The 13097-nt window shown below is 37.0% G+C and overlaps 1 protein-coding gene across 3 annotated transcripts in view; it reads left to right on the forward strand.

Moving 5' to 3' along the window:
* The window catches only part of LOC150092169 (uncharacterized), a 300320-nt gene that overhangs the window by 205793 nt on the left and 81430 nt on the right, over positions 1 to 13097 (forward strand). For all 3 annotated transcript variants that reach the window (XM_090415233.1, XM_090415231.1, XM_090415232.1), the window contains exon 13: positions 7460 to 7525. In XM_090415233.1, the coding sequence (XP_090271359.1) occupies positions 7460 to 7525 (66 nt within the window). The remainder of the gene's footprint in view (positions 1 to 7459; positions 7526 to 13097) is intronic.

Here is a 13097-nt window from a genome sequence, read left to right on the forward strand (position 1 = left end):
GTGGAACCCCACTTGTAACCTTTTCGATATTGTCTCACCATACACAGCTCTATTATACCTGTCAAACTGCCAATCATGAATCCAGTTGACTAACACTCATGTGCTATAACTTAAATATCAGCTTATCATGTGGCACCCTGTCAAATGCCTTTGGAAAATCTGAAAAAAAAAAAAAAAGGCAGTATATGTCTTTCCCTCATCAACTGCTCTAGTCGTTTTATTATAAAAGGCAATCATATTACCAAAAACCAAGAGCACCCTTTAACAAATCCATGTTAACTCTCACATATAACATTACCCACATCTACCCAACGCTGTATATGGTCTCTCACTAATTTCTCCAAGATCTTTACAACTATTGATGAAACACAAACTGGCCTATAGTTAGACACATCCAGTCTGCTACCACCCTTATGCAGTGGCACTATCTTCCCTTCCTTTCATTCCTTGGGTACCTTTCCCATAGCAAGACTTTCATTGAAAACCGAGGTCAACAGAGCTGTTCTTTAGCACATTCTCTCAAAACCTGTGATGAAATACTATCCAATCCCACAGCTTTACTGACATCCAGGCTACTCAAGATTTGGAACACACTCTCCTCTTGCACCTCTAAACCTCGAACCTGCCCTCTCCCTCTAGTATTAAAATTTACTTCTCCAGGATGAAATTCTCCAATAAAGTGTTTATTGAACAAATAAACTCCTCTGCATCAGTCACTTTATTCCCATTTTTATTCCACAATGTGATTCTTCCACAATCATTTCTTCTCCTACTGGAAACATAGCTAAAAAATTCCCTAGGATATTCTTTGAAATCTCTTCCATAATCTCTTTTTCACCCGCAGTTCTTGTTTGATATTGTTTGTCATCCACTTTACACCGAATTGTGTCCACTTCTTCACTCGTGGATTGCAGCTTACTATTGCTGCTAACAAATATTCCTTTACAATTTTCCAAGCACTAATTATATCCCTGCCTTCCAATTCCACCCTCCATGGAACTGCCATTAGTCAATATCTAAGACTATTATAATCACCTGCCTTATAATTTCATCCCGTCTCTTTGATACTCCTGCATGTCTATTCATCTTCCAATTCAAAACCACATGGTCACTCTCTCCGACTGGTAGGAGAGATGTCATCTCACTTATTATCAGCTCTTCTGATGCTATGACCAAATCCAAAACTCTTGAACCTCTTGTTCCCTCTATTACATGTTGCCGAAGACATCTGTCCCTCAAGAATTCTAGAAATTCCATTCCCTTATTACTACATGCATTTTCCTCTTCCAAGCTTATACTGCCATCCATTCTGGGAATTCTAGTTTCCCTACATTGACACATCGACTCGTTCAGAAAACAACAATCACTCCAGATGCCTTCCTCATTCACATGCAAGCAGTCTCTCGCATACAATTCCTTTCTGTCCTCAAAATCCCTCCAAGCATCCACATATGCCAATCCTCTCTTCTGACTATTATGCTATTCAGTATTACTGCTCTTCTAATCAGCTCTTCACTATCATACCTTGGTAACACACACACAATCTTTCCTCTCTGCGTTTTCTTTTGTACAACCTCAAGCAAGAATCTCACATCTCTTGCTGCCCAATTTACATTGCCTCTGAAGTCATTCGTTCCCATCATCACAATCATTTATTCACCCCCCCCCCTCTTAATTGCCACAGCCACACTTTCTATCATACCTCCAGGCAAACATTCCTCTGGCATCCTATCTTGCACATCACGGATCATCGAGTCTCCATACATCACACCTCTTATCACTCTGTTCCTTGATTTCTCACTTGCATCCCTCACTCTCTCTCTCTCCTCTAACCCTTTCTCTCTGTGTTCCCCTACTTACCTGTTGTCCTGGCATCACTCTTTCCTTGATTCCAGCACTCCCTTGCATTTTTCTCATTTCCTCTCTCAGACTGTTTCCATTCTCCCCTCTGCTGTCATTCCCATAACTCTCTCTCATTCGTGCTCTTCTACTGTTTCTATTCTCTCCTCTTCTATCATTGCCTTAAATCTCTCTCATTCTCTCTCTCTCCTACTGCTCCTATTCTCTCCTCTTCTGCCATTTCTATATCTCTCTCATTCCCTCTCTTCTACTGCTCCTATTCTGTACTATTCTATCATTCCCATACTTCTCTCTCATTGCCTCTCTCCTACTTTTCTATTCTCTCCACTTCTATTATTCCCATAAATCTCTCTCACTCCCACTCTGATTCACCTTGTATTCATCTCTTCCATTCTCCTAATCTCATCTTTCATACTTCTCATCTTGTTCCAGATACATTCCACCTCCTCTTTCAGCTTATCTCTCTCTCTCTCTCTCTCTCTCTCTCTCTCTCTCTGCAAGTTAGTCACTCTTACTTGCCATTTTCCCCCCAATCAAGACCATCTCTGAAAACTTCACAGTCATTAAAGCCTTCCACACTCCTGACTCTTATTTTTTCATTCATATTTCGCTTGTCATTCTCTCTTATCACACTACTCCTCTCCTGACATTCGTTTCCTGTCCCTGACGGAACTAGGTCGGTTATCAAAATATCTAATTAATTTAATTCCTCCCATTGCCTGCATTTTGTGCATATACGCAATTCCCCTTCTCTCACCCCCCCACATATCCATCTCCCCGGACGCATACAGGCTGCAAGCACTGCATGCCACAAAGTCCTTTATTTTGTTTCGCAAGATAGAGTCCTTAAATGGTGGAGGACTTGGTGACATACCATTCGTAATTGGAGCTACTACCGCCATCATTCCTTACTGCCAAGAAACTACTAAACTAAACACTAAATATATAAAATTCTATAGAAATTATAAATGCTATATTATATATATATAAATGCTAAATATATACACATATATAAATACAAACACTATATTCAACTTTACTAAATAGCGAAAAACTTATCTTTGTATATATGCGTCCGACTCTGAACTAACTATCAGTAGTACCACTGATGTTAATTCCCTTCAGGAAGATTTGAATTGACTTTTGACTTGGACAAAGGAGTGGAGTTGCAGTTTTAATATTAATAAGTGCAAGAATATAAGGCCATGTACTATATTGATGGCATTATACTACTGCAGGAAATAGATGAGATTCAAGATTTGGGAGTGATGGTTGACAGTAGACTGAAGTTTAGAGGGCAAGTGTTGCAAAAACTACACATCACAGTGCCACTAATATATAGGGATAATATATATATATATTATCCCTATATTATCCCTATACATATTTTGTACAATATATATTATCACTGTAGAAAGTATTTTTAACTTGGGTATAGTTATGTTAAAGATACCAAGCAATTTTAAACCTGGTTTTACTCCATTTTTTCCCAAGTAAGCAAACAGACAAAATGTCAAGTTTGTGCCTGCAATTTATGCAAGACTAGCTGATCCTACAGGTAGTGCAAGATCAAGGCAACTCGTGGTGAAGGTGGAGCAAGTTCTGATCACTAATCTTAATATTTACCCTTAATGCCAAAACACATCTCCAAGAAGGGGATGTATGATGTTTTGTATTAAAGGTAAGGGGCCACTACCCAGACCAGTTTCGACCTTTATTGAGGTCTCATCAGTGGGAGCCAGGCTAGAAATACTAAGATACCAAGATTTAGTAATGCAGAGCTTGTAAGTATTTTACCAAAACAAGTTACCATAAGGTGTTATAACCTTATTAAATAAAAATCTCAGGAGGAGATATAAATGTAGAAAGTATTTTTAACTTGGGTATAGTTATGTTAAAGATACCAAGCAATTTTAAACCTGGTTTTACTCCATTTTTTCCCAAGTAAGCAAACAGACAAAATGTCAAGTTTAAGCCTGCAATTTATGCAAGACTAGCTGATCCTACAGGTAGTGCAAGATCAAGGCAACTCATGGTAAAGGTGGAGCAAGCTATCTTGGTATCTTGGTATTTCTAGCCTGGCTCCCACTGATGAGACCTCAATAAAGGTCGAAACCAGTCTGGGTAGTGGCCCCTTACCTTTAATACAAAACATCATACATCCCCTTCTTGGAGATGTGTTTTGGCATTAAGGGTAAATATTAAGATTAGTGATCAGAGCTTGCTCCACCTTTACCACGAGTTGCCTTGATCTTGCACTACCTGTAGGATCAACTAGTCTTGCATAAATTGCAGGCGCAAACTTGACATTTTGTCTGTTTGCTTACTTGGGAAAAAATGGAGTAAAACCAGGTTTAAAATTGCTTGGTATCTTTAACATATATTATTACTAATATATATTGTGCAAAACCTATAGTATGTTTTGTACAATGAGTGGGCTAAAGATTGTTTTTTCTATTGTTATCAATTTTATATATTTTTGTATTTTTGTAATTTATTTTTTACATAGTCCAGAAACCTTTCTCTAGACATGGACCAAACATGGACCTTTTTTAAGCCACTTCAGGCCACATCGGGCAATGAATGTCATCTGCCACCTAATGACAATCACAAACATCCATGCCCATAATCGGATTTGAACCCACAATCTGTTGGTCAGAGAACAGGTACTAATCTAATTTAAAGCACTGTAAAATACAATAGTCCGAGTGTGGTCAGACCAATTTGGACTGACCCACACATTTGTACCCAGATTTGGTCATCTTGTTTACATTGTGATGTTGAAACATTGGAAAGGATCCAGAGACGAGTAACTGCAACAGTATCAGGACTGTGAAATGCTGGCTATGGAGGGAAGTTGAAGAAATGTAGATTGCAGAGTTTAATGGATAGGAGGAAAAGAGGTGATATGATAGAGACATATAAGTTAGTGAGGAGAGAGAAGAGATTTTATTAGATTAATCCAGAGAGGATTATAAAAATAATAGAAGGCAAGAGAGGAAAAACCATAGGTCATCACTGGGGTATGAGGAGTCAAATTTTTACATGGAGAATTATAAGTGAATTGAATGCGTTACTGGAATATGTTGTTAATGCAGGGAGCATTATGGATTTTAAGATTGAGTATGATAAATATGTTGTTAGTTGAATTAACCTCCCATGATGAGTCAGCAGACTCCATGGAGAGTTCACAATAATAAAATAACCAGTTTAATACATAATAATCAGTAAAATACATAATGAAATAAGCAGTTTACATTGAAATGTAAAAATGCTGCTTCCTTCAAATATCTTGGAACAGTGATTACTTGAGATAATCAAATTAGCTCAGAAATACAAGGTAGAATACCTGCCTCTAATAGCTCTATCATTCACTACATCATTTACTATCTTCCAAAATTCTGTCAAGCAGAGACAATCATTAGACTGATTGTTTTATGTGGAGCAGAAACTTGGAGTATAAAAGACTAAGATGCAAAATCTTTGCAGATCTTTGAAAATAAAATCCTCAGGAAAGTCTGTAAGAGAATAACAGAACAAGTGAATGTAGAGGAAGACATAATCAAGAACTGTATGAACTTTATAGATCCCCACTTCTAGCTGATAAAATCAGAGCTTTCAGATTGAGATGGCTTGGACATGTGGAAAGAATGGGTGAGAAGAGAATGACTAAACAAGTTCAGGATGAAACCTGATGGAAAGACCATGGCAGCACTGGAAGGATAACATCCAAAAAGACTTAGCTGAGAGGAATCCTGGACTGGAGTAAAAGAGCTCAAGACACAAAGAAATGGAAGAAGTTGGCACTTGCAGCAAATAACCTTAGAGGTTAAGCAAGCTAATCATCTTGAGGGGATACCCTTTCACCGTGTATTCTGGCTGTTTACCTGGCAGGGTATAATCTAGAAGTAGATTGAAGGCACAGCTATAGGCTTCTCACTCTCCCAACTTCCCCTTTCCAGTCTTTACATGGAACCTTTTGAAAACATGGCCCTAAATTCTGCCCCTCTCAAACCCACAATATGATTAACTACATTGACTGACATGTTTTCCATTTGGCCACACAATGCCTTAACTTTAGCAGAGCCAGAACCATCTGCTCAGACCATATTATTCTCTCCATGTAAATCAGTCACATTTGGGATTGAATTCAGTGGAGAGGCTAATGTGGTCTGCAGCCAACAGCTTCCCCCTTAACAAAATCAACAGAGCTCTCATCCCATCTGCCAACTCCTCCCCTCCCTCAAATCCAAAACACAAAAAATCCATTGCTATTCTTTACATTCCAGGCACATCAGGCACATCATTTAGGCTTTACCAAAAAATTTACATTCCAGGCACATCATTTAGGCTTTACCAAAAATTAGCTACTCTTATCTGCTCACCTAAAGATCCTCTCCACCATCTTGACTATCTTGGGTCTACAGTATCTCTTGCTCCTGCAAGCCAAAATACTTTGTGGACAAATGGGAAAAACTGCCAGTATCTGTCATATAGAACACCAAAAATATATTCTTTGTCTGCACTACAATCGTTCTTGAGTGGATGACCATGGATACAAATCACCAATTCTAATAGGTGGGGGGGACCTCCCCTTTTATACAGAAATAATTCAAATCAAAAAGACTATTTCTGGAATCTGCTACAGCACTACATTTCTCCAACTTAAACAAAATCAGCTCCATTACATTGCCCAAAGCCTGGGAGACTATTATAATTTTGTGACTTTCAGCAAGTGTTTATCACTTCACCCATAGAGCCCATAGTATATAATACATTTTATTGGTTAGGACTTGTAGGAGCTTACCTTTTACAGTTAGTTGCGTTTGCCTTCCTTCTAGTGTGCCTGTGTGAATTGTGCTCAATATTTTTTTGTGGCCATGAAGAGATGCCTTGGTGACCAAGGCCAAATATTTGTTTAGTAATATTATACACCTACTGATAATAGTAGGTGTATAATATTTACTAATAGGCGTATAATAAGTAATTACTAATAATAGTAATACACCTATTCTACAACTCTCCACCATTCAATCCACCAAACTACAGCAAACCACATCATCTACACCAATGCCACCTACTGTCCACCACCACTAGTATTTTCACAGACAGTCACAAACGGGATTCGAACATGCAGCCTTTTGGCTGGAGAGTGGATACACTAACCACATTTAGTTAGTTAGTTAATTATTAGCTTTTGACATTTGTTTTTTTCCATAATTAACTGGCTATATATGTAAATTACATAATGAATAAAAAAATTAATATAACTCACTAATATTTCATGTTTTTTGTTTTTTTTTCAAATAAACATCAACATGATTGAAAATTAAGATCCCAGCATTCATGCCAGATTGGCAGCATTAAAATGGCAATTCACTCATTATGTTTTGAAACTTGTAAGCTTATTTTGAACTCTTCTTGCAAAAAAAAAAAAAAAAAAAAAAAAAGTCATGACATTGTTAACAGAGAGAACATTCTTCTTCTAATTTTATTATTTTATTGTATATATTTTGATAATAATTTCATTCTGAATATTATCAATAGATATATTTCAAAGCGGTTTCCTCTAATTGATTCTTTCTTTATGTTTTTTTAGGTAATCCTGCATTGTATGAATTAGCTTTAAACATCAAAACCAATCTTTCTGATTTGGAGGAAATGGGTATGTATGTAAATATATATACACCATAATATATATAAATATATATATTATCGTGTAATTTCATTTATTAATTATAAACACCATAATTAATTTGTATTACATAGTATATAATAAATTAGATGCAATCTTTAAAATTGATATTGCTCACAGAAAAAAAAAAATTAAATGACTTTTCAAAAAAAAAAAAGTAATAAAAACATTGTTTTTCTTTAGCTAATGGATTCCCATAGTGTGTCAGTAGAAATATGAGAGTAAGATAGGAAGTATCCATATTTTATTTAAAATTCCTAGATTGCTCTCATTGCACATGTAGCTGTTAACACAAAATATAATAGTGTTATTCAAATGAAGTATTTAAGCAGCTTGAACTAATTAATTATATTACTGAATTATTTCCATTTTTTAGTTGAATTTAAATTGAATTGAACTGAATTGAATTATTTATTGCTTTAGTGAATATCTTATAGCCTAAGATTGTTGGCATTAGTGAAACCTGGCTATCAGAGTCAGACATTGTAACTGGGATTGAGTATAAAGGAAGAAACAGAAGGGATGGGGGAAGAGAGGTAGTACAAGTAGTGATATCAGATGAGTTTAGTCCAGTTAGGATAGAAATGCATGAAAGCAATAATAGTAATAATACCCCCTCATGTTGCAGTATATTTCAGGCTATCTGTTATAAAGTGGAGGTTAACAGGATGAAATATATGGTTAGGTGTTGCTAGAGTTCTGGTGGTTCAGTTGCTGGGGGATGATGAAATGCACTGCCAAATTGCTCTGAGTACTAAACAAGTAACCATTATGGGTGACTTACATTATCCAAACATTGATTGAGTAGAAAAGAAATCTCATGATAAGAATGAAGAAAAATTTATCGAGTTTTTGCAAGACAGCTTTCTCAAGCAGCTTGTGAAAAATGGAACTGGAAGTCAAAGAGAGCTAGATTTGATCATAGCATCAAAACAGGTCTCAATTAAAAATATTACTATTTTGCCACCAGTTGGTGACAGTGATTATGGCATACTTTCTTGAGCAGTACCTAATTATATAGATGTTGTGATATAAATAGAATTAGGTCAAATTACATGCTGAGCTACGAAGTTGGAAATTATTATTATTATTATTGCAGAGAGGGTGAAAGACATCATGGAAGGTTCATTCAACTGACAACAAATTTATCATACTGAATTTTAAAATCCTTAATACTCCTTGCATTAACAACACATTCTGGTAATGCGTTCACTGACAATTCTCCATGTAAAAAATCTACATCTTATCTCCTCTTCACCACACTCTTACATAACTTACAGGGATGATCTCTGATTTTTCCCCTCTTGCCTTAATCTCATCTGGATTAATCTGATAAAATTCTCTCACTAACTTAAATGTCTCTGTCATACACCTCTTTTCCTCCTATCCACCAGCCTCTGAAATCCACATTTCTTCAACCTCTCTTTCTCCATAGCCAGCATTCCAAAGTCCTGATATTGTCTTAGTCACTCGTCTCTGGATCCTCTCCAATGTCTCTGCATCACACTGAAAAACCAGGCAACCAGATTTGAGCACAGTAGTCCAAGTATGGTCTGACCAGTGCTTTGTACAGTGGCACAACCACTTCCTTATCCCTACATGTTAGCGTACTTCTTATCATAGCAGCACTACAATGTGTAGCCTTTGCAACACTAGCAATATGCTCTCTAACCTTCAGTCTTTATAGACAAAAAAAGTACTAGTGGTGGTGGTGGTGGTGGGCAGTAGATGGCATTGGTGTAGACTAATGATAGTAGTAGCGGTTTGGTGTTGTTGATGAAGTGGTGGAGACGGAGAGTTATAGAGTTACTGCCTTCCCTCGATGAGTCTTTGGACTCCTTGGAGGTGTCATATAATAGTAATAATAATACTGTCAACCATTACTTCCAAATCTCTAATCTCATCCATTTCCTGCAGTATGGTGCCAGTGATATAGTACACAGCCTTATATTTCTGTACTCCAAAATGCAACACCTTGCACTTATTGATATTAAAACTACTACCCCACTCCTTTATCCAAATCAAAAGTTTATTCAAATCTTTCTGAAGGGAATTAACATCAGCAATGCTACTTATAATTCTTCCCAACTTTGCATCATCAGCAAACAACTGAAGATCCCCATTCAGTCCACATGATATTTACAAACAAGTTAAACAGTAGGGGGCACAAGAACAGAATCCTGGGATATACCACTGGTTACAATCCTCTTTTGAGACAATGTTATTTTCAGAGAGCCAATCTCCAATCCATCTAATCAATATACTATCTATTCCCATCCTCTGCAGCTTTTACACCAACTTATGTGGTAATCTATCAAAAGCTTTTGCAAAGTCCAAGAATATCACTGTATATGATTCTTCCTTATCTAACACACACTTGTTACCCTATTGTAAAATGCAAGTAAATTGCTGAAACAGGACCTACCCTTTACAAATCCATGCTGACCATCGTAAAGATTACTATGTCCATTGACTCAATCCTGTATTCTATTTGTAATCAATCTCTCCAACACCTTGACCACAACTGCAGTTATACAGACTGGTCTATAATTGGAGACTTCTGTCCTAGAATCATGCTTGTAGAGTGGCACTATTTTGCCTTCTTTCCATTCCTTAGGAACCCTGCCCAGTGCAAAACTTTCATTAAATAACCAGATCAAGGGCATAGTCAATTGTAGTGCACATTCCTTAAGAATACATGGTGTTATGTCATCCATTCCCACAGCCTTATTAACATCTAACTCAACCAACACGTGATCCACCTCTGATTCTTTCACTTCCTGTTCTCCTAACACTTGCCTCCCTTCTATATATTGCACCACATCATTTATATCAGTATGATATATGCTGATAAAGTGCTTGTTCAATAATTCCACGATATTTTTTGCGACTCTTATTTGCTGCCATGACTATCTGCCAGCGTCAACCTGCCATAATTATTCTTTCTCTTGCTTGGCATATAGTGGAAACATTTCTTTGAGTTAACCTTGGCCTGACCAGCCAATCTCCTCTCATACTTTACCTTTTCTTTCTTTATAATGCTCGTCAACTTTCTCAGCCTGCACTTTGTACTCCTTATGGATCCACTCACCACCAAATGTTATATCAGGAGAATACTATCTTTGTTCCCTGGTATCACTTACTGAACAGGAAAGATATCATCAATGCATGGGGGAATATCTTTTGAAAAAGTGCTTAAATGAGGCAGTATCTAAATGTATTCCTCAAGTGCAAAGACCAAATATAGCATGAGTAAAATAAATGTGGAGCTTTATAAGATGTGCAGCTGTAATAGATGTGCAGCTTTATAAGAGATCCATAATAAGATGATGTGGAAAGAATATTGTGAAAATAAGACCCTAATTCTTTTACTTGTGCATAAGAGAATATGCTACAAGTAATATTATTATTATTAGACACCTCCAGGGAGTGCAAAGACTCATCGAGAGAGGGAGGGCACCTGCTACACAACTCTGCCTTCGCTGCTCAATCCACCAACTGATGGCAACTACACCGATGCCATTTCCCACCGACCACCACCACTAGTATTTCCAAAGACAATCACAAACATCCATGCCCATGGCAGGATTCGAACCTGCAACCTTGGGCTAGAATGCGGATACGCTAACCACTCGGCCAGCAGTCTGGCTAATAGAAAGAACGAATGTTGAAGAATAATTTTATTGAATGCAGATGGTGTGCTCTTGCATCAGAAACTGATGATGTTCAATTAATGCATACTCAGTTTGCTAGGATATATCAATTAGGTGTGTGTAACATTGTGCATAGTACTACTACTACTACTACTACTACATTGGATGAAGAGATAGAGGTGCATGAGAATGAGGCTGAAGGCCTGTTTATCTAACCTGGATAAGAATTCATGAATAGGGACAGATGGAAGAGCTGCACATATGCTAAAGGTATATTCAGCTGAATTGGCTAGGCATGTGACATGTTTATATAACTTGAATCTAAGCTCAGGAAAATATCACAGGAATGGAAAGATGTGATAGTTCTGTTGTACAAAGGCAAAAATCTCAATTAATCACTAGAAAACCAAAATAATGACCAAACCAGGCAGATTCAGTTAACTGATACAAGTGTTAAAATTGGGAATCTTGAAATTGGAAAAGTGGAACTATTTAAATATTATGGAGTAATGATGACTAGCCAACCAAATTAGATGATAAAAGTGTAGAATTGAATAAAGAGGGGTAATCAGGCTTTCTATTCTTTCATGTGTATTCAGTTCAACAGATATTCTTTGGTAGACTAAAGTAAAATTATATAAATCGATAACTCATCCAGTTGTTACCTATGGATGTGCAACTGGGATATTTACAGCAAGAATGGAGAATTTGATTTCAGCTTTTGAAAGGAAAATCTTCTCTGGAGAATCAGATACAACAATGACTGATATCAACTTTATAAAGAACCCACAATATCAAGGTAATCAAGTTCAAAAATGTTGCAGTGGGTAGGACATGTTTTTCATATGGAAAATGACAGCATTCTTTTGAAGACAGTCAATAGTAAAATTATTGATAAAAGACAAAGGGAAACCTAGAACACGATGGATGGACATCATATTGTAGTCAAGATAGCAGCATCATATGATAGTGTCTAAACTGAAGAAGAAAAGTTTTAGACAGACACGGTTGGAGGCAACATATCCAGTAAGCCAGGGCTCGATTTGGGCTGTAGAGCCATAAGAAGAAGAAGTATTATTTGATGAAGTATCACCAAATTATTTGTCTCAATCATATGGCTTCTCATTCTATTCACAAGGCTCTGCAACTTTCATCTCCTCAATCTCTCCTCGTATCTGACATTCCATAGACCTGACGCTAACTTAGTAAACCCTCTTTGGAATCTCTCCAGTACATCCTCATATCCTTGTAAACCAGGTGACCAAATCTGTGCAAAATATTGTGAACTGATCAAAGCCTTATATCAGGAAAACATAACATCTGCTTCTGCATGGCAATTCCAATTTTAGTAATGTGACCCCTTAACTTCAGGGACCTGTCCACCATCACATCCAGATCTCTCATCTCTTCCACCTCCTTCAAAATTTCAAAATTTTTCCATTGATTGTATACTTAGCATTCCAAATTTTATTACCAAATTTCAAGACCATGCACTTTGCAACAATAAACTGATAGCTCACTTACTTGTTCACTCTCATTATCTGTTGAGATTCTACTGCAAACCAACAATATTTGCCCTACTTCTCATAGTTCTTCTCAATATTTAATGTGGAGAAATGTAGAGTTATGCATTTTGAGATAAATAGATTACAAGCTGTGTATCACATGGATGGCACTGTACTCCAGAAAATAGATGAAGCTAGACATTTAGGAGTAGTGGTAGACAGAGAGTTAAAGTTTAGAGGACATATTGCTAAGGTAGCCCATAAGATTACTGCTGGCCTGGTAGGCCAAGTGGTTAGCGTATCTGCTCTCCAGTCCAAAAGGCTGCGGATTCGAATCCTGCCATGGGCATGGATGTTTGTGATTGATTGTCTGTGGAAATGCTA

This window comes from Typopeltis vanoorti, unplaced genomic scaffold (genome assembly GCF_054136105.1).
Source record: "Typopeltis vanoorti isolate ZY-2024b unplaced genomic scaffold, IOZ_Tvanoo_1.0 HiC_scaffold_24, whole genome shotgun sequence".
NCBI classification, from domain to species: Eukaryota; Metazoa; Arthropoda; class Arachnida; order Uropygi; family Thelyphonidae; genus Typopeltis; species Typopeltis vanoorti.